Raw genomic sequence first — 25,479 nt, forward strand, 5'->3', positions numbered from 1 at the left:
TTACATTAGAAATGATAATTATGCTTTACATTGCTTTTCATATTATTATACTACTTGTTAATATAATCTGGAAATGTTACCTTTCATCTGTGCTTCGTTTGGATAGTCACAGCCTGTATTTACTTGCTCAGTTATTCCTTTGTAAATGATTATTCAAGAGGAAAAAAAAAAACTTTTAAAATTCTCTTGATGTTTGCTGTTCTGCTCACCCCCTCATCCCCCACACCCAGAAGACTAATTAACATCATGTACAACATGGACACTTTTGATTAAAAAAAAACCTTTCCATGGCTCCAACTCGTCACTATAAAACCTTAGCATCTTCATAGGATCTGTTTCCTGCCCACCCATCTCTGCAGCCTCTTCTGGAACATGTGAGTTTTGTTATTCGATGCATTCATTCTACTGGACTTGCCACCTCCCCCCACCTCTGCTCCACAATACAGTACTTTCATCTGGAGATTTCTGCCTATGTTGTGACTTTCGTCTTTAACACACTTCTCTCCTCCTCCTGACAAATTTCATCACTTCTTCCAGACTTCCTTGACTCCAGGTGACTTTAGGTGTCTCTCACAGACATTTGTGCAGCAGCCTCTTTGTCAACTTGTTTATCCCACAATCCTGCAAGCTTCTTGAGGCTGGGGACCAAATTAGGCATTTATAGCCTCACCCAGCACCTGTCATGTTAGAATACAGTCAAGAACATTAGGTGGGGGAAAAAAAAAAGAATATTAGGTGAATAAATGAACCAAAGGATTATTATTAGAACTTCTATGGGGCTCAATGTTAAATGTTAATATAAAAAATGACCACTTAGTGAAATACTTTACAGCTGCTTATCAATTAAGATGAACTGATTAATCAACATAAACATACTTCTCAATCATGAAGCTTAAAGCTTGCATCCTTTGGGAGGCATAGTGCCCCCCAAAGATGTCTATGCCCTAATGCCCTGGGCACACCCTGGATGTGTATGTCAGGTCATCAGGCAAAGAGAAAATAAGGGTGCAGATGGGATAAGCCTAATCATAATCAGCTGACCTTAAAATGGAACGATACCTTGAATGAGCCGGGTGGACCTAATCTAATCGCAAAGGCCCTCAGACGTGGAAGAGGGAGGCAGGATTAGAGCCAGTGATCGGGCAGCATGACATGCATTGGCTCTGCCCGGTGCTGCCGGCTTTGAAGATGGAAGCTGCCCAGGAGTCAAACGATGGGGAGGGACCTAAGAAGCTGGAAAAGGCCTGGAAATAGTTTCTCCATTAGAGCCTTCAGCAGAAACCCAATCACGCCAACACCTTCATTTTGGCCCAGTGAGCCCCATTCTGGCTTCTGATTTCCAGAAATGTAGGATAATGTATTTGTGTTGTTTTAAGCCACCAAGTTTGTGTTTGTTTTTTTTAAACAGCAGCAACAGGAAACTAATTCACATACCTACACCAAACAGGATTAACTTTGGCTGCATGTGACAGAAAACCCGAGACAACAGCAGCTGAAAAAAGATGTCGGTTGACTTGTCTCTGTAACAGAGACGTGGAGGCAGAAGTTACAAGCTTTCCTGTGGCGTCAGGGACTCAGGCTCCTCTAATCTTGTTGGTGTGCCTTCCTTAACCTGACGGGACTCTGGCCAGCAGGTCTGATTCCAGCCAGCAGGAAGAGAAGGAATGGTGAACCACCTCTCTTGAGACTTCATCCACCAGCACATCACTTACAGACCAGGACTGAGCTGCACAGTAGCCATGAGGTAGATACAAGGACCATTCTGGGGCCACTGATAAGCATGGATGGTTCCATTATTAAAACACGAAGAAACAGATGGGAACAGCCATCTTCTCCATCTTAATACTGAAGCACTGATTCCCCTGGCCCATTGTTTGAAGTATATAAAAGTAGTTTCTCTTACTTTAGATCAACCAAGGCAGGGGGCTTCCTGACAAAAACAGTAACTGAATAAGTGTATGTCATAGACTCCAGCACATTTCTTTGCAGCATCTGCCAGATTTTGCATGTACACTTATTAGGACATGAGTATATGCCTGATAATGATGACATAAGGCATCTACCTCACATTCAAACTTTAGTGTTGTAATTCATGGAAACAATGCTTGATTAGAAATAGGGAGAGGGTGGGAAGATTTGGGAGAATGGCATTGAAACATGTAAAATATCATGTATGAAACGAGATGCCAGTCCAGGTTCGATGCACGATACTGGATGCTTGGGGCTAGTGCACTGGGACGACCCAGAGGGATGGTATGGGGAGGGAGGAGGGAGGAAGGTTCAGGATGGGGAACACATGTATACCTGTGGTGGATTCATTTTGATATTTGGCAAAACTACTACAATTATGTAAAGTTTAAAAATAAAATTAAAAAAAAGAATATTGAATAGAAATAAATAAATCAATCAATCCCAGAGAAACCAAAAAAAAGAAATAGGATAAAAACACATTTCTAGGTGTGTACAACTCAGGGGCCTGGCAGGCAACAGATGGCACACTCCAAGGGTAAATTGAAGAGAGTCTGATAAAGAGACTACTTACAGTGATGTGGGAAGGCATTAGGGGAACCAACAAGGGATAAGGACTCACAACTGTAAGGAGGAAACCATGACCATCTCTAGGCCTGAGGGGACAAAGGGAAGGAGCCGTTTCTGGTACTTGCCAAGACCTGTAGCCATGGGACAGGACTGTCTGATCCGAGCCATGGCCTTAGGTAGAGGAATGAAGTTTCTGCCAAAAGCCACAGACAGGCAGGAGGGCGTGTGGGGGAAGGTGAAATTAATATCCTGACCTCTCTCTCTTTCCTTCCTCTGATCATCTGCCAATGCCTCCAAACTGGCTGAAACCGAACAGAAACCAAAGGGCAAAGGAGCCTGGGAGATGTGGTCCATAGAAACCAGTTTTTCACGGCACACAAATGCAGTGAAGGAATTCTGAGGGTCAGAGGGTAACCAGCATAGTTTTTCATTCTTCATAATATTTTTCTGTAAAAGCATTTTACAGGGCGGGGATGATTTAAAAAACCTTCAACAAAAACAGAAAGGGAACTGACCCAAAGAGATCTAGGCTAAACCTGGGATAAAGATGAAGAGAATGATTAACACATGAGACAGTCGAGAGGGGCACAGGTGTGATCTATTTATTTAAGTGAGACAACAAGATAGAGCAAAGAAATTGATATGTAAGATGAAAAAACGAGAAGTGCCTGATCAGGAGCCTTAAAGCTCCACACGGTGCTATCTGAACATGGTGTTTCTAATTGCCGACTTTTCCACGTGAGCGTAACACAATGATGGGACATCTAAAACCTGTTACTGACTGCAAATATTCTTAATATGTATACTGAAAGGATGGAGTAGAGGCAATGATTATAACTGAAGGTCTGTGGAATACAGAAGGCCAGAACTGTAGGTCAAAGAAATAGCAATATTCTGTAGCAGAACCAGTCAGCTGCAAAAAATAAGCCAAGATGCCAGAGAAAAGAAATACATTGAGACAAAAGGGAAAAAAACAGCCGTAGAAACCTGATATCAGACCTCTGATACTACAAGATTCTTAAAACTCCCTCAAATCCTAAACATGCACGTTGCTTCCCCATCTCTAGTACAAATTACCTACCTATAGCTGTTAAGTATACGAAAAAAATGCTACTCATGTTCATAAAGGATTTCAGTAATAGAAACTATGACCTATCTTCTGTAGAGGCAGCCTTTGAAAGCAATCGTTTTAAGTATTGTGATTTTATAGAAACTACTTTTTAGATGTTCATTAACTGCCTTCAAACAATTCTGTCTGCATTTATTTATACTTAACATCTGTTAGAAATGTTCCTGAAAAACTGTCCTCCAAATAAGGAGCCCCATGGGTTAACATTTCAGAAATTTATATGAAAAATAGGAGCATTATTCCCCAGAGAGGGAAAATCTGTTTCATGATGCAATATATAATAAAATCACATGGAGGTTTGGGGACACCTGTCCCTATGACTGCCTCCTGGGAGGCTTCATTAGAAAAGTGTGTGTGCGTCCTTAGGCCAGCCCTTGGTTCTGCATCACGTGGTAGCCATGTTTACTTCCAGACACAGTTGCCCTCTCGGACTCCCTGTGAACCACACGTCCAGGGTCACTACTGAGCCACAGACTGAGAGCACCTCTCTGTGGGGCTTCTACATTCCTTCCTTTGATGGATAACATGTCTCAAATGGATTCTTTTCAAGACTTAAAGATTTTTTTTTAATTACAAGTTAATATAGTCAACTTATTTCATGAAATAGATATATTATTTTTCCACGAAAATAACTGATTTCTTATTTTGACAAAGATTATACAATATTATCCTGGAGAAGGAAATGGCAACACAGTCCAGTATTCTTGCCTGGGAAATCCCATGGACAGAGGAGCCTGGCGAGCTACAGCCCATGAGGTCGCAGAGTCGGACACAACTGAACAACAGAAGATACACACATAGAATATTATACTTCTCGAATGTGTTCAGAAAGTGAGGTGCGTGGAAACCATATGCTCCAAGTGGAACACCATGCAATATGCACATTTTAAACTTAACTATGTCAAATTTTATCCTACTGTATACATGAATCTTACATGGAATGTGAATAGCAGGTGCAAAGGATTTATGAAAAATTTATAGAAAAAACTCAATATTGAAAATATTCTACCGATTTACATTTTCCCTGTAAATTTAGAAAAGATTACAGTAATTCATTTTTAGCAGAATACCTCTCCTTCAGCATGTGCAATCCCAGTGCTCTCCAGAAGCAATGTTAACATTTCAGTAACATTAAAATTAGGAGTACACATTGAATATACACTGTATAATGACACCACAAATACAAAAAACCAACAGTACAGGGCACATGTTAAACTCTAACTAGTATCCCCATCTTGTTTAAGGAAACCTAAATTTTGAAGTATAATTGACTAAACAAACTTAAATCTTGAAACATTAAAAAATTCCTTTTTAAAAGTTCTTCACAAGATTTTTTTTCCCAATTCTTCAGTTATATTTAAGAGATAAGAAGCAACCATCACATATGCATCAGGTTTAAAGCAGCAATCTACTCTGAGATTTGCCTGCTTTCTTATCATCCTGCTGCTGCTGCTGCTAAGTCTCTTCAGTCGTGTCCGACTCTGTGTGACCCCATAGACAGCAGCCCACCAGGCTCCGCTGTCCCTGGGATTCTCCAGGCAAGAACACTGGAGTGGCTTGCCATTTCCTTCTCCAACACATGAAGGTGAAAAGTGAAAGTGAAGTCGCTCAGTCATGTACGACTTTGCGACCCCATGAACTGCAGCCTACCAGGCTCCTCCATCCATGGGATTTTCCAGGCAAGAGTACTGGAGCGGGTTGCCATTGCCTACTCCGGTCGTTTCAGCTTAGAGTTCAATAATTTTGGGAACATCACAGTAAATAAAGTGCATTTAAACATATATTATGTTTACAATCTAACTGTTGTTATTGTTCAGTTGCTAAGTCATGTCTGACTCTGTGATACCACGGACTGTAGCATGCCAGGATCCTTTGTCCTCCACTAACCCATTACTATAGGATTTTTAAAAAATTGAAATTTTGTATTAGAAAATTTGGTATATCAGTATTTCCTGCATATATTTAAAAAAACAGAAGTGAGCAGGATTAATCATTTGGGGGAAAAATGACTGTGGAGAATCTAAAATCAAGAGCAATAATTCTCAAAATAAGGCAGGATATAAATGGCAGTAAACGGCTTTCACATCCATAATTTCAACAGCCCCTAAGAATTAATGTGATGAATGCAGATTAACCACCCTTAGTTTATAGCCAAGAACAGATCCAGAAAAGGTCAACGGTACTAACTTAAAAAAAAAAAATTACTTTTCAAGTATTTGCTATGTGACTAGGTACCCTGCCAGGTACTGAGGGCACAAAATGAACAAGCAAGCAAAAGGCGGAAAAAAGGTATCTGTCTGCAAGGAGCTGAATAGTCTGGCCCAAACTAACTAAACCAGTAACCACCAAAGATGGTTTAACTCCTACTTGGTTTATTCCTTCACTTTGTATCTGATTTCAAGGTAAGGATGAACACAGAAGGGGCTTCCCAGGTGGCTCACCGGTAAAGAATCTGCCTGCCAGTGCAGGAGACACAGGAGATGCAGGTTCGATCCCTGGGTCAGGAAGATCCCCTGTAAGAGTAAATGGCAATCCACTCCAGGATTCTTGCCAGGATAATCCCATGGACAGAGGAGCCTGGCAGGCTATACAGCCCATGGGGTTGCAAAGAGCCCAACACAACTGAGCACACTCCCATGAACACAGAAGAAAGCTTAGTAGGTGGATCAGGACAGGTTACTTCAGAAAAAAGTGTGATACTTCCTAAGTTTAAGACTAAGTGAAATGTGTGCTTGAGTTAGAAAGTACTTTTTTTTCCCTTTCTGGCTGGGTAGCTGTAAAAAGGATGTATGTGTGTGTGTGTGTTGAGAGGTGGGACAGGGAGATGGTGTGTGTGTGTGTTGAGGCGGGGCAGGGATGTGTGATTGTGTGTGTTGAGAGGTGGGGCAGGGGTGTCCTCAAAGGATAAAGTCTAAGCTGATTCAGAAGCCTGCAACTGAAGAACACAGCTTTTGGGAGGGCAGGGAAAAATTACCACTTGAACCGAGCAATGCATGAGCCTCGTTCTGGTTCTCACATGTACAAGTTCAGTGAACATGGGATTGAGATCAGGACTGCCTGTACTTAAGCTGATCATTAAGAGTGATGACTCTAGCTTTGGTACTGAGGAAGAGACCAGACACACAGACATAACGCACAGCAAAGAATAGTTACAGTCCCCTTTCATGCACCAATAAATAACACATCCACTTATCAAAATGCCGAAGCAAACGTGGGAGAGAAAATTTTCATGTATATTCAGGATTAAACTTTCTAATTTTAAATTACTAGACTTCAGCTGTAAATTTATTTCAGATGAAAGGTTTGGAAAGATTATTAATCTTCCAAAAGCCTGGACGGTGTTCAAAAAATTAACATAATAAAAAAAAGTCCTGCTGTCGCCATGACAAAAATCATAGGCATAAATTTGTTGAGCACCTACTGTGACAGCACTGTGCTAGGTTGACTGTTACTTCTAATACGTTGTGACGTTTCAGTCTTCTCAACTTCTTTATCATCTCTTACAATGTTCATTCATAACTCTTTATTATTTGCAACACAGCTCAGTTGTATTCCCTCAAGTTGGTCCCAAAGACATTTCCTCGTTTGAAGGAGGGGAGGAGGGGAGAGCGAAGTCTCTACTGAATATTGAAGACGTGACCTTCTTGGTATTTGTGCTGGTATCTACGTGGTCTTTCAGAAATCCCTGAACTTGTACGCAGTTCGAGATAAAATCGCCATCCATCACCTGCCAAGACCACACCTGCCAGCCCTCGTTTCACGCCATAAGTTTCTGCACAGCGACCGCTGCCCACCCAGATACTAAATTGTGGCCTGTTAACGCCTTAACTCTTAAGTCTGGGGGCCTCGGATCTGGCCGATGTACTAGGGGGTGGGAGGCCGCAGGGCGGACGTGGCCGCAGGGAGGAGGGCGCGGCCTGGGGGCGGAGGCGGCCGAGGTGACAGCAGGTGAGCGCCCAGCGCGCAGGAGGAAGTGAGACAGGCCGGCGTGGGGATTACTCATTCCGCTTCACCGCCGAGGTGGCTCGCAAGCGGAACTTCTCGCCCTTCTTTCGGTCCAGCTGAACTTCTACCTCGTTGAAGTCACTTCCCACCCCCGGTTTGCTCGCGGGCGGGGGGCGAGGGGGGAACCGTGCGTCCGAGGAGAGGCAGGGAGTCCGACGTGCGGGGTCAGGTAGTCTCGGGGCGCCGCGTGTCCCGAACCAGCCGCCCGCCGCTCCCCTGCCCGCCCCCCGATTGCGGGGCATCCCCGGGCGGCCGGGGTTGCGTGAACCGCCACCCCCCGAACCCGCCCCCCGTAAGGCCGAAGGAAGACAGGTCGATCCCGCCACTCCGGGGGCGGCTCCGAGGGCACGGGATGCCGGCGAGAATCAGCTAGACCCGAACGTGCCCCTGGCGGCCGCAGCGGGTGTGGCCAGTTCAGAGCTCCTATTTTACCTTTCTCGGCTCCGACGGCCAGTCGCCCTTCGGACCACGTCCGCACGGTTCCCCCGCGCCCCCACCCCGCCACCCCCACCCGCGACACCTGGAGGAAACTTTTTCCTCGCCCCTCCATGCAAACTCAGCTGCTCCCCCGTCTGCCGCAAACCATCCTCTCCCTAGCAACAAGGTTCCGGCCGTAGAGCGAGTGGCTCTAGGTGTAAGGAAGGTGATGTCGTAAAGCCGCGAGTGTCGTAAACCAGGTGCGGTGGGGAGGGGGGAGGGGTGGAGGCGGAGGGGCGGGGGGGGGGGAAGGGGGAGGGAGGGAGGGGGAGGAGGTGACTCGAGCATTTAGACACAAGCGAGAGGATCATGGCGGATGGCCCCAGGTGTAAGCGCAGAAAGCAGGCGAACCCGCGGCGCAATAACGGTGAGTGGCGGAGGGGACCGGGGAGCGGCGGAGTCAGGGGGAGCCGGGCGGCCGGTGCGCCCCCAAGGGCGAGGGGGGCGAGCTGGGCTGGGGGCGGCCGGGCAGGGACGGGCCAAGTGGAGTGGGAAAGTAGAAAGTAGTGCTCTCTGCCCCCCTCCGGGCCGCCGCCGCCGGAGCCGCGCCGCGGCCGCCCGCTCTCCCTGAACCGTTATGTCTCTTACCTGGTCTCTCCGCCTAGCGGCTCCCGCCGCCCCTGCCGCCTCGCTGGACCGTTAGCCGCCGCCGCCGCCGCATCCCCGGCGCAGGCGGGCGGGCGGGCGGCCGGGACGCGGCGCCCACTTTTCTGGGCTCGGGGGGGAGCGGCTGTTGCTTCTTTCCGCACTTTTTCCCCACTCTTGTGCCCCCTCGGCGCCCCCCTCCCCGCCTCCTCGGCGCCCTCGGCGTTTCGTCCCCGCGGCGCCGAGGCCCCGGAGCCGAGGAACTAACTTGTGCCCGGCGCTTGTCCGTGCAGAGTGGCTTCCGCGAGCAGCGGCCCCGCCGGCGCGGTGGCTCGGGCCCCGCGGCTTGGCCGGGCGGGCGGGCCGGGCTGCGGGCGCGCGGCGGCGGGACGCGGCGGCCGCGGGCTGCGTGTCGTCCGTGCGCGCGTGTGCGCGGAGCGCGCGGCTGGCGGACGGGCCAGGCCGGTGGCGGTAAAGTTGGGAGCGGCCGGCGAGGCGCGCTCGGCGCGGGACGGGGCTTCACGGTCCTCGGGGTGGGGTGCGGATCCCTTAAGCGCCCCGAGCGCGGTCCGTGTCCCGCGGGGAGCCGGCGGGCGGGGCGGGCGCGAAGCCGCGGCCGTGGGAGCCGTGGGGGGTGTGTGTAGGGGGCGGCAGCGGCGGGTTGGCAGAGTTGTTACCTGGTCTCGGGACCGGGAAGCACCGCAGACAGGTCCCCCCGCCCGGGAGGACGCCTCCTCCGCGCGGGGATGGGCTGCCGAGCGTGCGCCTCCCTTGTTCTCTTTCGGTTTGGGGAAGTTGTTACCTGGGCCGGACGCGCGGGGCGTGAAACCGGCGAAGGGAGCTTGGACGGCGCTCGGGATCTCGGGTGGAAGGAGTGTGGGGGAGGGGGGCGGCCGGACCGACGGACGCAGGGCGCCGCTGCCCGAGCGGCGGCGGCGGCCGCCGCCGGGTTTACTGAGTGCTGATGCTGCGCGGGGAGGGGCGCGCACACACACACACCCCCCATCTGCCTGGTGTGAGAGTTTAGAAAAATAACAATAATAACGGGAGAGCGAGAGAGCGAGCCCCGAACATGTGTTGGTGGGTTGCACAGTCGCCCTTTGCGGTGGGGAGAGACGGTGGAAGTTGGTTGCATTTCTGCTTATCTGGGGGGCGATGCTGCGCCCGCCTGCCCGCCCGCTCCGCGGCGACCGTCTGCTGGTGGGTATTGTCTGGACAGTTCCTGCGGCGACAGGGCCGAGGCCGGAGCGCGGCCCCCGCCCGCCGGGTACCTGTTTGGAGAATAATGGGCGGCTACGGCCCTGCCGCTGGCTGCGGCCGAGTCTATATAAGGAATTGCACGGATCTAGCGGACCGAGGGGCTCGTATGGGTTCCTGCGTTATTTTTAAAACGAGTTTCCGAGAGTAGGGAAATAAATGCGCCTGGAACGGGATCGCCGTATCCTCCAGAAAATGAGGAAATACGGGTTTAAGTCAAAACTCTCCGGCGCTCGCCCCACCCCCAGGCCCGGGCTCCCTTTCTCCCTCCCCTCCGGGATGCGAAACGCGAGGTTTTGTAACCTTTCCTGGCAATTTTAGATTTTGTGTGGGATTTCCTGTCTAGCAGCAGATACGGAGGTTTTTAGGCGGTTTCAAGATGTAAACGTAATTTTAATGTATTCGAGCCGACATTGAAACCGCCGCTTTCGTGAACGGTATTAGTTACCCAAATACACATTTGCATTTTAAAGACGTCTGTTAAGTGATGATCGATAACTAATATTTGGCGTCCTCGTTGTGGAGAGATGACTTGTTACGGCCAGGAGCGGAGCACAGGCTATTGCAATTTTAATTTCCTGTTTTAGCGTCAAACAGTGTGTGTGCTATATTGAGCTGTTGCTGCTGTTGCTGATGTGGCTTTATGAAAGGTAAGTTGGTCTGGAAAGGGCTGTTCGCGTTTTACCTTATTTAAAATGTTCATCGCCAGAGAAAGGGGCTTTTCTTGTTGCTGACGACATGTGTGTGACATGTGAGTCTGAACCACCCAGCGTCTGTGCAGCTGCTGTAAACATGTTTACCTGAGCAGGAAAGGATGGATTTTTCTTCTAAAGATCCTGGGATGTGACTATTACACCCATCAGGCATATCAACAGATGACTTAAGGGGAAAAAGCGATCCTGAAAGGTACTTGAAATCAACAGGAAAGAGAGCTGTTGGATCGCTGCAGCAAATGGCAACTTGTGCAGGTAGAAAAAAGATGGTGTTTAGTTTTTCTCCTGCATGTATGTCAGCCCCCTCCTGTCTGCTGCTTTCATTCTCAAGGGAGGGATTTATTTATCACGTTTGCTGTCAGTGTTTTTCCTTTGTGTTTAATATTAGAAAAACAGATTTGGGGATGTTTAGCACAAAACGTCTTGTCTGCAGTGAGCATTACTCCCAGAAAACAAAAGGTGTTTCAGATAGCAGTGTGCTACTACAGGTATCTTCCATTTTCATCACTTTTGGCTCCATCCTTGTATTTCTTTTTGTTCTCAGATGCATTTCATCCATTGCTGATTATTACAGCTACGCTATTTGATTAAGCCTCCTGATTTGCAAATTAAAAATGAAGTTACACGCCATTGTGTTGTGAAACCTCAGGATAGGTGCTGGTTAGGATTTCTTAGCAACGCAATCATATGTAAGTTGCAGTTGTTTACTGGAGAGAATCGCTTGGAAAAAATGTTAACTCTTAAATCTTTTTAATGAAGGAATAAATGATGTGATGTATACAGTAGGAGATAGTCATGGAGGTACTTTATGCTGTAATTTATATGTAAATAATGTTTTGTTCATTTTGAAATAAGGCATGCAGATTTTCTGCTCAGCCTCCAGTAAAATATTTTAATTTCTTCTCTGGAATATATCTGCAGAGTAGGATATTAATGGGAGCATCAAGTAATGTGACTTGACAGGGGTAGACCAGTTGAGCAAGGTTTGAGGAAAGCATCAAACCTTATGTAGTAACTTTATGGTAATGATGTTAGTGGCATTAGAATGGCTTAAATTGTTTTTTTTTTTTTTTACCATTTATAATGTCATGCTTTGCTGTATTTTCAAAATCTGTGTTCTCATTTTCCACTTCTCTTTGTGGTTACTTTTTTTTTTTCTTGAGAAGTGTACTCTAGTCACTAATGACTAACACTGATTAATTCACCCTGGATGGACTAGCAGGTACATATCTTCTGTCATTTGCATTTCTGCTTGCTGTCTTTGGAAACCACCAGTAGAGGATGCTAACAAAAATGATTATTGCTTTAGTATTACCATAAACCTGTCGTATCTCCTGTTGATTTGAGACCTCTGCTTTGATAGGGACCTTCGATGTAATTCTGGGTCTTAACTGTTATTTAAAACTAGCCCTAGGTAAGTTAGGCATAAGCATTTTCTAGGCTGCCAGGACTGGAAAGAAGTAGGATTGTTTAGGTTCCTATCAATTTAGTCTTGCTTTAGACCAGTTGTATTACTGCTATCTTAAAGTTTTATGTTGGTAGGTTTGGAGAAGAATATGTAATGATTTGTCCATATTTATTTTACATAATTACTATATTTTTTAACTCTCTTTTTCATTCATAGTAAGATCTTGGAATATATACTTTAAGACATTAAAAATGTAAGTGGTTGGATATAGTAAGAAAATTTGAAATTGGTGATACTGTGTAATTATTTTTTCATACTTTATGTAGACTTAAACTATACATGGATTGGCAGACAACTTCTGAAGAAGGTATTAAACAGCAGTTACTCAGATGTTACTGATTTTTAGATTTTGTCTTTCCCGCCTCTTCTATTTAAGATTCAGAATCAGATAGTATATAAATTTTAAATTGATCAACTGAAAATTAAGGAATGTACATTTGTTTTGAAGTTTTAAATTCATTTAAAAATCTCTGCAGCTTATTAATTAGTATGCTTGTATTCAAAGAATTCTTTCCAACAAATGTATATTGATATAACTTATATTGCACAAGATTCAATGTATTTATATCTTTTTGGCCTGTGTCTACATAATTATGTTAATGTAACTGTAAACTTTTGGAATTCCTACTTAGGTCAAATGTCATGAATATTTATTTCCGTAATTACTTTTAATGGTTTCTCTATTAATGCACCAACACCATTACCTTAATGCAATTGTAATACTCTTATCTTGAATTGTAGGAATTCAGGTAGGAATTACCTGAATTATCAGGTAAACTTGTGTGAATTTCTCATTTTAGGTTGTCATAGTTCTTCAAGAGTGTGTGTTTGTGTGTATTGTTTCACATTTCCTGACATAGTTCTTGAGATTGGTGTTCTACCAATTCCTAGGGCTCAACAGTGAATAGTTTTGGTTTACTTTTTTTTTTTTTTAATGAACTAAGGAACTTCACCAGGAAGCCATGACATGTACAGTTGTAGCGTGGAGTAAAACTTAAACTATCTTATAAATTGGAAGCATCAATCACTTGTTAAAATGACTCTGATATAAAAACATATGGAATATTTGGTTAGGACTTTCTCTTCTTTCTTGTAGACAGTATTTTTTAAAATGCCATACCCTGTGTTTTCAATTTTGATAGCTTTGAAGCATATGGTAAGAAAGTTCTATCAAATCGGAAATGATACATTTGAAATAACAGCATAATTATTTCTCCTGGATGTGTTTTTATTTTTTTCTCTTTTTTTGCTTTCCCTTGTATAAATCACTTATAAGCGTGTGATTAGAGCCAGATGTAAACAGAGATGCAGTATGATGTGGAATTGTATTACTAGCTACTCTTAACTACTTGTCGTGAATTACAGAAGAGGTAAAGAAAAATCACACAGATTTTGGAAGAAGATATGCGTTAATGTGCAAAAGTGCAGTGAGAGGTTAGAGGACTTGATGAAATGATAGTAGTATTTAGGCGTGAAAAAGGGGAAGAAGCCCTGGAGAAGGAAATAGCAACTCACTCCAGTGTTGCTGCCTTGGAAATTCCATGGATAGGGGAGCCTGGTGGGCTGTGGTCCATGGGGCCGCAAGAGTGGGACCTGACTTAGGGACGAAACCATCACCACCATCACAATCCTTGCAGTATGATCACTAGTTTATGGGGAGAAATGTCTCTTCATTTCCAACAGACCTATCAGCTAAGTAAAATTAAAGTTCATTATTGACATAAAATGTAAATTTTTAAAATTAAAGTGCCTTAATTAGGAAATAAAATGCAATATATTAAAAATGATATATAAAGTGAAAATACTTTTTGAAAGACTATGTTATGCGTATAACTAGCTAAATAATAGCTAAAAAAGGTGTATTAAAAGTGGAAAATAAATGGATATACCCAGAGTAGGAAAAGTTTTGCAGCAACCTTGGTTAAAATGAAATGGGACCTACTGTACAAGCTTTGCTATAGGAAATCATCTTTCCTTTGGATGAGACAGTGGCTTTTTTCTTATTTTTTCCAGTTTTACTGAGATGTAATAGACGCATAACACTGCAAGTTTAAGGTGTACAATGTGATAATTTGATACACATGTGTATTGCAGCGTGTTTACCACAGTAAGGTTAGTTAACACATCCTTCACCTCACATAATTACCAGTTTGTTGCTGTCATGATGAGAACATTCAACCTCTACTCTCATAGCAACTTTCAAGTACAGTGTACAGTACTGTTAACCAACCGTCAGTTCCCCGAATTTCTTCGTGTTATAATTGGAAGTTTGTCCCTTTGACAAACATCCCTGTGGAACAGTGCTTGAAGAATGATAGCTGTAAAGGAAACATTCTTAGGGCATTGGTTTTACCAAATACAGTTTTTAAGTATGTTGTGTGCATGACGGGGGTGGTTTGTGCTGCTGGTTAGTCTGAAACTGGGTGTCTTGAAAGTATGGAAGTAACTTAAATAGCAAGAGGCCCTCTAGAAGATTGTGTTCAGAGAAAAAAATTAATGTTTACAACCCACTTCCATTAATTTTGTTAAAACATACTTTGGAGAATATCATTGGGGTGTAGATAAATTGAAAGATTCCAAAAGTATCAGCCAAATAAAAGTATTCAAGTCCATGCTTGTGTTAATAGCTATGAAATGTTATTAGATTCTTTATTCTTTCTCTAAGAAGTTATTTTCCTCTCGTTTATTTCTTCAAACATTTTCTTGGTATTTAATAGAGGTCCCCTGTAGACACAGAGAATGTAGTTAATTGTCCACGTACATGTTTGTCCTGTAGTCAACTCTGTGGATTCCTGAGACTTGATGTGCGGGCTTTGGAGTCTACACTGTAGCTGTTGGTGGAAGACCTCGTAGCGTGGCGGCCTGGGGGACCTGCAGGAACAACTGTATCTGTGCTGGAATTATTAGGAACAGATGTTTCGTGACCTCTTAATTCCCACTCCCCTTCCCCCACCCCTTCCCCATCCATATTTAAACTTCAGTGTGGATGAAGATAAATATGGGAGTGATGTCAATTTCTCATGTTTATTATTGTATTCTAAAAATATTGCAAGATGTCCCTTTTCTCTTTTAATATGTTCCAGTTTGAGAATTTTAGGCATATTCTAATTTCAGCTTTTAAATATTTAAAATACTGATTCTAATTTTCTTTTTGTAAAATGTGACATCACTATTCTTCAGATACCTCGGTTACTATTCATGGTTACCAAGCTACAATATAGTCTGATTTCTCTTATTTTTAAGGCCTTATATCCATTCAATCCACAGATCTAATTGAACGCTTGTTTGTTGTTTAAGTGCTCAGAATGTGACCAGTTTGTTGATTTAAAAATTAATCATTCTTTTGGAATCTTAACATTTTTAATACGGAAGGGACCTCTAGGGAATCGTCATTTTTTATCTGAAAACTGATACAGTAAAGCTGAAATTTAGAACCTTCAAGTAGAAACTCCATAAGAGACTTTAACATGTGTTTTAAGAAGGGGCAGTGGTAATGGGTGGAATACCTAAATCGTTCATGAAATAGAATGTCTGAGCCTGGGTTCCAGTTAACCTTACTCTACCTTAGATATGGGAAAAGGCTCTTTGAACATCACTGTATCTCTAATGTTTTCTCGTTTCTACTCTAAAAAAATAAGTTGCTGTTCACTCCTATTGCTACATCCTTTTCTAAATTTCTTTTGATACTCTTTTTTTTTAAATTGGGGGGAGGGAATGTGGGAGCAGAGAGAAAATAATTTAATGTGAACAGATACTACTTAAATGAAATCTTGGAGCTGGAGGGATTTGGGAGAATTATCCAAATTATTTTTTTTCAGATAAGTAAACAGATTCAAAGAGGAAAAAGAACTTTACCAAATTCTGTTAGTAGTTTGCTTGGACTTGGTTACAGCTTCTCAGGCGAGTAGCTTGATATGCCTTAATTGGGCCATTTTACCTATGAAGATAAGAAGGAAGAAGTAGAAGTCTTGAATTCTAAGATTTATCATAGGAAAAACCAAAGGTATTTTGTGGAATACTCAGTTGTCTCATAAAAATGGATTTCTAATCTCTTCCCATACATCCATCAAATTTGACAGTTGATGTGCTGACTTCATCTAAAACATTGCAGGTGCAGCGTTGGTATCGTGTTGCTTAGAGACGTATTCCTCTTACTTGGATTGTCATTTTCCCTCTTCATTCCCTGCCTCAGCTTCCATTCACTTTCCTTCCCAACTCTCACTTGTACTCAATCTAATGTGTTTTGTGTATGTTCTTGGCTGTTTCCTTGTAAAATTATCTAGTTCTTTGTTTTGCATCCGTATAACTGATACTTGGCTGTGATGTTTCCTTCACTTAGTGTTGTTTGAGATCTGTTCATGTTATTGTAAGTACACGTCTTTCATTCATGGTTTGCTTCAGCACTTAACGATTACTTATCAGTTCCCCTAATAACAGTGACTCAGATTGACTCCAACTCTTGGGTACAAATAATTCTGTAAAAAGCATCTTTCTACATGTTGCTAATGACTGTGAAAGAGTTTCTCTGGGAACATATATCCAGGCATCTTATTGCTGAGTTATAGGTTAGTCACATATTAAATAACACTAAGTTCTGCCAGATTATTTCTGAAATGGCTACACCAGTTTTTCCCTTCACCTGTTAGATAATTCCCATTTTCTCATTTTTGTCAGCTTTTGGTATTGTACAGCATCTACATTTGGTAATTTGACAGTTGTTAAGTAGAATATTGTAATTGCTTTATATTAAGTATAAAATATATTTCTCTGTTTTGTAGGCAGGTTGATTGTTTCTTCGCGTTCTTGCTAGCCATCTAAGTTTCTCTTTCCAGGTCTGACTTATTCATACTCTTTGCCTTCTTTTTGGTTGAGTTTCCACTTGTTGATTTCCTGGAATTCCTGTGTATTTGAGATAGTAGTCCCATCACCTGTTGATGTTGACTATGGTACGGGGACCCCAATTGTAATATACTTAAATCCATCGCGTTTTTTACTTTGTGAGTTGTAAGATGTCCTTTCTAATCCATAAGTTACAAAGATGTTTTCTTAGATTTTCTTCTAATAGTTTTGTAGTTTTACCTTTCATATTGAGGTCTTTGGTGAGACTGTAGTTCACTTTTTGAATATGGTGTTTCTTTTTGAAGAGGAGCAAACAGTAGTTAAGGATTTGGGTTGATCCTATAATATATTACCTGAGTTGCCTTGACTAAGTTTCTTAGTCTCCATATGCTTAAATTCCCCCATATGTAAAATGGGGTTGGTAACCTTAGAGTTTACCTTAGATTGAATAAGATGTATGAAGCCCTGAGCTTAATACATGTTTTAAGCATTCAATAAATTTCGTTTAAAATTTTATTTATATTATTAAGATTATTTGCTTTAAATGCATCTTGACTCAACTAACAATTTCTTATTCTCTTGTCCATAATTAACTTTAACTAATACAGTAATAACTGCCATCTAAAAGCATATTGTTTTATTATTATTTATATTTATTATTATTTATTTATAAAATTTGTTTATTGTATCTATAGCTTTAACCTTAAGCATTGCTTAATTGTTTTGGCCTTAAGAACATGGCTGGCTGTTAAATCAGTAGTAGATTAGTTAGCATACCCTGAAGCTTCATTTTACAGGTATCTGTGTATGTCATTTAGCTTTAGAAAGGCTGCCTTGGACTCTTTTCAAAGGACATTTTATTGCAAGAGACCTCACCATATTACCTTATGTATAGTATTGACCTGATCTTGTTACTCTGCTGGCTAAAACAGCGTAAGCCCAAGAAAGCTAAGCTTCATATTCCATAATTGAATAGCATAAGGAATGTGGCGTCCACAACTTTTCATGGTTTCATTCATTTATTTTGAAAATAATATGGAAGAAGACAGTTGTGTGTCTCCCTAAAACATAGTGTGTCCTTGTGGTTATAGATCAAGGCAATCCTAAGATAAAAGTTAAAACATGACTCTCTTTTTTGTGCGTGTTATTAAGTTTTATTGAGGTTTAACTTATGTACAGTAGTATGCATGTATATTCTGATGAGTTTTGACATACCTGTGGTTACCTGTGTAACCAACAACAGAATCAAGATATGGAATGTTTCCTGCATCTCCAAAAGTTCCCTTGTACCTCGTCTCTGCCAGTCATCACTGCCTCTGGCCCAAGCCACCAACAGTCCGGTTTTGATCATTAGAGATGAGGTTGGCTGTCTTTATTTGAGTTTTATATGAGCAGAATCATACGGTGTGTGCTCTGTCTGCCTCCTTTTGCTCAGCACAGCGTTTTCACTGTGTTACAGCATGTGTCAGTAGTCCATCCCTTTTGTCTTGCTGGGCAGTCTTCCCTTGTGTGGTAGAATTGGATTTTCTGTCATTTGCAATGGGCTTACCACAGGCAGACCTTGGAGATACTGCAGGTTTTGTTCCAGATCACCACAATAAACTGAGTATCGCCTTAAAGTGTCACATGAAGGTTTACACTGTCCTGTACTCTCTAAGTGTGCAGTAAGTAGCATTATGTCTTAAAAAACTGCGCATACCTTAATTAAAATAACTGCTGAAACATGCTAGCCATCATTTGATAACACACGGTTGCCTCAAACCTTCAGTTTGTTTTGAAGTACTGTAAAGTCAAACACAGTAGAACGAGTTATGCCTGCATTTGGGTTGTTTGCTGGTTCTTTGCTGTAGAACAAAGCAGCTATGAGCATTCACATCCAATTTTTATGTTATATGCTTATGTTTCTTTTAGGTAGAATTGCTGGCTCATGTAGTACATGCATGTTTAACTTTGCAAGAAACTGCCAGACTAGTTTCTCGCGTGCTTGTACCGTTTCATCTTTTGCAAAGAATGATAGTTCTAGTCGTTCCAATCTTTGCAGACGTTCGTCCATTTTAGATTAGGCTATTCCAGTAGGTATGTAGAGGTGTACTTTGGTTTTAATTTGGATTTAACTGATAACTAATGATGTTTGAGTATCTTCTGATGTACTTATTGGCCATTTCGATATTTTCTTTTGTGAAATATGTCTTCTAATCATTTATCTCCTTTTAATTGGGCTGCTTGCCTTTTTATTATTGACTTATGAGTTCTCTGTATATTCTGGATCCAAGATCTTTGTTGGATTTACATATGTGAAATGTTTTCTCCCTTTCTGTGGCTTATACCACATTTGATGAAGTACAGTTTATAATTTTATTCTTTTAGGGTTTGTGCTTTTTGTATTCTAGGAAATCTTAACATTTATGTCTGTGGTCCATTTGGGGTTAACTTTTGTCTGAATCTTGTTTTGATTTTCATCTGCAAATGTAGATAGCCTTGAGTAGTTTGCAGGAGACAAAAACTAGATCTTACTCATCAAAATTACAGCATAAGAATTTCTACTTGAGATTTTTAAGAATGTTTTTCAGAACCTAACTGAGAACCAAAGTTCTTTCTTGATTGTAGAGAAACACAAATCCTGCTTTCCTGGTTTTATACATTTTTTTTTTTTTTTTTTTTTAACAGAGAGCCATTTCATTGTGTCCAGTCAGTTTTCAATTTTTTTCTGTCCTTAACACATTTTCATTTCACGGAGACACTCAAGGCTAACGTTTTTGAGAAAGATCCTGAAAAAGAGTAACCAGACTTGAGCTGCCTGTGAATGCTCTCTTCGCACTCTTGCATTCCTACGTGGTGGTGGTGAGTTTAGCACTTTCAGTCTGAAACTAGCTGGTTGTTCCTCCTTCCTCTGGTCTACCATGCAGGTTGCTGCCAAAACTATCTGTGAGAAAAGAAGTCTCATTCAATCATTACCCTAATTAAACCCCTTCCTGGGATCTTTATTAACGTACTGGACAAAACCAAGGTCCTTCCAGAGGCATCCCAGGCCCTGGTTTATGGTCCTGCCTGCTGTTTCTCCCTCTTTCTGGTGGCCCCTCCCACATCCCACCTCCAGACTCCTGGCTTTTGCTCCATGCCTTCCCAGGTCCTTTTGTTTCCTCTACCTGGTATACACTTTTTCCCCATGATCCCTTGGGTTTTGTTACATTTTGAAATGACAGGAGTTCATCTCAGATGTTTCTTCCACTAAAATGCTTTCCCTGGCCCCCTTCCCATTTGCCAGAGAAAGGTGATTATCTTCTGTTGTGGACCCATGTTTATACTGGTATTATTGTGCTTATTCTGCTGTGTTATGGCGTTGCTGTGTCATCCTCCCTACCCCACCCTGGTTTCCTTTATCTTTTTTCATTTATTTTTTAATTGGAAGAAAATTGCTTTACATTGTTGTTTTGGTTTCCTTTTCTTCCCTACCCTGGCATGCCAGGGGTGGTCTCAAGGTGGTAGTGACTGGACAGGTTCAGCACCTGCTGTGTTTACACTATTCTCCATAGGGCAGGTGCTGTTCTGAGGGCTTCACATTTACTATTTAGAGCTCATTTGATTCTCACAGTGATCCTGTTAAGGTCAGACCCTTTTTGTAGGGCTAATAAACAGTAGAACTGGGGTCTGAGTCCACTTAGATTCCTTCTCCTGGACGCTGCCCTTTCGTGCCTCTCGGTGAACCTGTGCATGGTAGGCAATCAGTGCTTGTGGAGTGAAGGCTAACCCTGGGAGAAGAAGTCATTGCCCTGCTCCCCTCTGCCCCTAGGGTAACTTGAAAGACTATTTTCAAATTTTCTGTGTTTTGTAATATTTAAATATTTTAAAGCACATAGATCTGAGTTGGTTAATATTATGTTTACTTCTCAATTGTGAGCTTTTTTAAGGTCATTTCTCTTGGACTGGTGTTTCTTATTTAAGTTAAAATCTTGCTTCCTATAACGTTTTTCCCATAAAAGGTAACATATACCAAATAAAGCTGCTTTCCTCTTAGCATAAATGATTATTATACCCTTTGTTGTTGTTGTTTGATCCCCAAGTTGTGTCCAGCTCTTTGCTGCCTTATGCGCTGTAGCCCACCAGGCTCCTCTGTCCTTGGGATTCTCCAGGTAAGAATGCTGGAGTGGGTTGTCATTTCCTCCTCCATGTGATCTTCCTGACCCAGAGATTATACTTGTGTCTCCTGCATTGCAGGTGGCTTCTTTACCACTGAGCCATCTGGGAAGCCCCATTATACCCATTACTTTGGCATAGATGCTTGATCTTTTTTTTTTTTCCTACATACTTTATCCCTCTTTGAAGTTGATTACAGATAATGTTTATTTATTTATCTTTTTCATGTCCTAAAAAGCCTATATGTCACTGGATTAACTCCTATGTGATTCTTATTTTTAAGATAGTATTTTTCTATCTAACCTTTCTATTTATTTTTATCACCTGTCCCTATTTCTTGAAAATCCATTGTAACTAACTTGTATCTTATTTTTTGTTTGTAAAGCTCTCACTTCTTTATAGTCCACTTAGCTTTGTATCTGGCTTGAACTTTATAGATATTAATGCATAATTCCTTCTGTTCTGGTATCCTTAGGTGCATGTATAGAAAGAGCTTTGAACTGGAAGATTGAAGTCTTAGATGCTAGTATTAAATCTATTGCTACTCAGCCTATGAAATTGGGAAAATAATTTATTTGGGTCAAGTTTGTTCATCTGTAGAATGAGCATGATGGATATCTATGTGAAAGGCAGTGAGACCCTGAGGATGAAGGAGACAGTATGTAGCCCTAAAGAGCTTACAGTGTCCTATGGAAAAAATATAGAAAAACCAGCCTTTAGAATATAGTTTGATAACTGATTTGATATTCTGACCCACATGCACAGAGGGGATAGCTATGTCTTACAGGATGTGTCTGGGTTATCTTAGTAAAGATGTAGAGAGCAATATTCCAGACAGGGAATTGTATGCAAATACATCACACACACACATATCCAGCACTCATTGTGGGGTTTGCAAGTCACGTTTGGTTGAACTCTGTAGGGCAAGAGGAGGAATGGCTTAAGATGAGGCTGGAGAATTAGATTGGAAGCAGATGAAGAAAATAAAGCTGTGCTTTACTGTGATTGGATTTTGTCTTGGGTGCAATGATGATGAGGAATTGCCAAAGGTCTTGAGGAAGAGGGTGAGGTGATTATGTAATCTGTCATATGATTTTCTTTATGTATTAGATGTTAAATGATTAAACCTTGAAGAACATACATGCCGCTTTATTAAAAGTGGGAAAAGCTATAAAAGTGAAAGCATGTTTTTCCTGTTTTCCTGAGTTTTTGCTTGTGCGCTGCACTGCTAACAGAGTCACACAGTAACTGCTCTGATTGCATGGCTGCCATCGTGACTGTCACCACTGCCACTTCGTCATCTCTGAATAAAAGACTTGCTTCACTGGAAGCAGAAGTGGCCTTGGTTGGAATAGATTGCTCAAATCTGTAAGAAGTTGGTTGTTTCTGAGCTCTGCACTATTGTGAGGAATTTTATATATATATATATATTTTTTTTTTTTCCTTTTTCAAATCAGTAAATCACAACCCATGCAAATGTGTTGTGGACTTACAGTCTTAAGGAATAAGATGGTTTTACTGCCATTAATTATGATTCTCTGAAGATGTAAAATCCTCTGCATTTATTATTACTGGGCAGTTTTCTAGATTTCTGGCACTTATTAACGGTTCTTTGTAGAACTCCGTCTTGTGAATCTGTCATATGTACTTTGTGATCAGTTCTCTACTGTAGATAATTAATAAAATAAGGTAATGGTGCTTGCCATTCTTTGGGCTGGCAGGATCCACTACCTGCTTGTTAATATTAAACAAGGCTGATAAATGAGCTGTTTTACTGACTACATTGAAATAACTAGGCATATATGAAACTTACAGATTCCAAATAAAATAAAAGTTTAAGGGAATGTTTCTGATTCAGAACAGCTGTAGGACTGATGTGTGTTTCTCTTAATAAACAAACAGAAAAAAAAAGTCAAGCTTTTTTGGGAAATCACACTGCATGTTAAAGGATAGATTAAAACTAGTGCTTGTATTTAGACCAGGTGCTGAGAAAGCACACTTCATCATGTTTCAATCGCTAAGTAATTAATTCTTATGTAAAAAATATCATCTTATCTGTATGGTGGTGGTGGTTTAGTTGCTCAGTCGTGTCTGACTCTTGCGACCCCATGGACTGTAGCCCGCCAGGCTCCTCTGTTCCTGGGATTCTCCAGGCAAGAACACTGGAGTGGGTAGCCATTCCCTTCTCCTTTTATCTGTATATGTTTTCTAAATATATCACATTGGACCTAATTTTGTGTTAACTAAGGGGCTTTTGTGCTCCGTATGTTATAAACTGTTTTTGTAATAGAAACTTTTAAAGCTTAACTAAGTTCATCTTAGTGATGTTCATTTGTACCTTTTGTGTATGTTCAACTGACTTCGTGTGACAGTAGTAAACTTCAATACCATGTGTGACAGTGATAAACTTAACTGCTGTGAAATGCTCTGTAATCATGGCTTTTACCATGTCAGGCTGGTTTTCTGGACAAGGCTCATCCTCTTTTTTCCACAGTAGTGAGTATGGAGTTTTACTGTGCTACAAAAACAGTCTAAGGCAGGAAGGCAGACTTGGACAGTCTGTTCTTGGACAGTATTTGACGCATGTGGGGAAAGAAGCAACGTGTTAGTGTTTGCAGGTTTCATGACCATGCTCATCCCACTTGTTCCTGGTCACCTGAGTCATGCAGAGCCCAGGTTGCCATCTGTCCTCAGAGCATTGGGTTGAGTCAGCAGTCAGTTAACGAGTCATGGTCATGCTGCCACCATCGTGTTCTCTTGAGTTTCTGATTACCATGGATACGGAAGGTAGCTGCAGATGGGAAGTCTGAGATGTAAGGCGAGAGAACCCAGGAAATGGTAAATAAGGAAGACAGAGCGATACTGTAAACTTGGGAGTAGGGTAATATTATTGATAAGCTATAGACTTTGGTAAGTTGTGTACTCATGTTAAAATTTCTGAGATAAAGAATAAAGATCTAGAAGTAGTATGTGTTTCTTCCAAACTAGTAGAATAGGGAAATAGAATGAGAAATATATTCAATTTTTTTTAAAAGACAAGAAATGGGAATAAAGTAGAAAGCACAAATAAGGTAGTAGTAATATAAATGTAAATATATTAGAAATGAAATGCATGTAAATTGGAAAAATGCTCTTGTTAACAGAAACTCATTGTCAGATTGGATAAAATAGCAAAATCTAGGTATATGCTCTTTCGAAGAAACATATCTTTTAAAAGATTATAAAAAATTTAAAAAGGATAAAAATAAGATATGCCTGACTATAGTTACTAAAGAAAAGCTGTGTTATGTTGCCATATGAATACTGTGTAAAGTTTACTTTGGGGGAAAAAACTATCATGGAGAGTGAGGGTCAGCAAATAATTATAAAAAAAGATAAAAGGAATGGTAATTTGAAACTGCCATGCACCTGATAATATGCTTTCTAAATATATTAAGCAAAAAATAGGACCACAGGAAAAAATCCATCAGCATTGTAAGTTATTTAAAGGTTTCCCTTACTAGAGCTTAGTATTAATTTTTAATATGCTTACAATAATTTCTCTGCTTATAAATGTTCAAATAAGCAGAGAAAAATCAACAAAGATATAGAAGATTTTAATAACAGCATTCACAAACTTGCTGTCACGGCCATTTATAGAACATTGCCTGTCAGATATCTTTAAAAAATTCTTTTAAAGCACATGGGGAACATTTAATAAAATTGACAATACTCTGGTGGAATACAGCCAGCTTTAACAAATTCCTGTATATTGACATCATACTGCATTCTCTGTTTACAGTGCCATTAACTACAAACACATAATTTATATAACAATAATGATAACATAATTTCCCTGTAGTTTTGGGAATTCAGGTGTATTATTTGCAGATAACTCTTGGGCCAAAGAAAAACTCATAAAGAACATTAGAAAATATTTATAATTTAACAGTAATAAAATACTGTATATTAGGGCTTGTGTGATGTAACTAAAGTGATAGTTTATGGAAATTTATAGACTTTAATGTTACAGGACTATATGCTGAAAAAAATAACTGAATCCTTAAGAATTAGAAGAATAAAAGAATGCTCTTTGAAGTAGTGTAAAAAAGAAATATAAGTTAATGAAATTGAAACCAAAAGTAAATTAGAGGAGATAGTGCAACTAAGAACCTATTATTTGAAAAGACTAACCAGGTTGAAAACTACTGCAGGACTAGAGGGAAGAGAAGTCACAAGATAGTATGGTTCTGGAGTGAGGAAGAGCGCTCCCCTGGCGCTTCAGGAGTGGCCGTCTTTATGCTCCTGTAGATGAAAGTTACATCAGTGAACACGTTCCTAGAAAAAGATAGCCT

At 41.4% G+C, this 25,479-nt stretch overlaps 1 protein-coding gene and 2 long non-coding RNA genes across 13 annotated transcripts in view; 2 read left to right on the top strand and 1 right to left on the bottom strand.

The window, feature by feature from the left end:
• Window positions 1-519: 519 nt before the first annotated feature.
• On the bottom strand, window positions 520-2,871 carry LOC147360960 (uncharacterized). 2 transcript variants are annotated; one of them, XR_015139541.1, is made up of 3 exons: window positions 2,793-2,871; window positions 1,435-1,520; window positions 520-677 (listed from the first exon to the last, which is right to left on the bottom strand). It is a non-coding gene; the product is annotated as an uncharacterized LOC147360960 (long non-coding RNA). The 2 variants fall into 2 exon arrangements; XR_015139540.1 differs by having other exon boundaries at window positions 2,664-2,801.
• Window positions 1,196-1,607, top strand: LOC147360961 (uncharacterized). The gene is made up of 2 exons (XR_015139544.1): window positions 1,196-1,313; window positions 1,409-1,607. It is a non-coding gene; the product is annotated as an uncharacterized LOC147360961 (long non-coding RNA).
• Window positions 2,872-8,439: 5,568 nt separating the features above from the next.
• ZEB1 (zinc finger E-box binding homeobox 1) overlaps window positions 8,440-25,479 on the top strand; it is a 196,872-nt gene continuing 179,832 nt past the window's right edge. For 8 of the 10 annotated variants that reach the window (XM_086334045.1, XM_086334048.1, XM_086334047.1 and 5 more), the window contains exon 1: window positions 8,440-8,516. Coding sequence is in view for 6 of the 10 variants with exons in the window: in XM_086334039.1 (XP_086190165.1) it covers window positions 8,459-8,516 (58 nt within the window). In the remaining 4 variants the exon portion in view is untranslated. Of the gene's footprint in view, window positions 8,517-10,098; window positions 10,642-25,479 lie in introns of those variants that run through there. The other 2 variants (XM_086334042.1, XM_086334041.1) reach the window with 2 other exon arrangements.

This window comes from Bos grunniens, chromosome 13 (genome assembly GCF_055505025.1).
Source record: "Bos grunniens cultivar Pamir isolate PY7600 chromosome 13, Bosgru_T2T1.0, whole genome shotgun sequence".
Taxonomy (NCBI): Eukaryota; Metazoa; Chordata; class Mammalia; order Artiodactyla; family Bovidae; genus Bos; species Bos grunniens.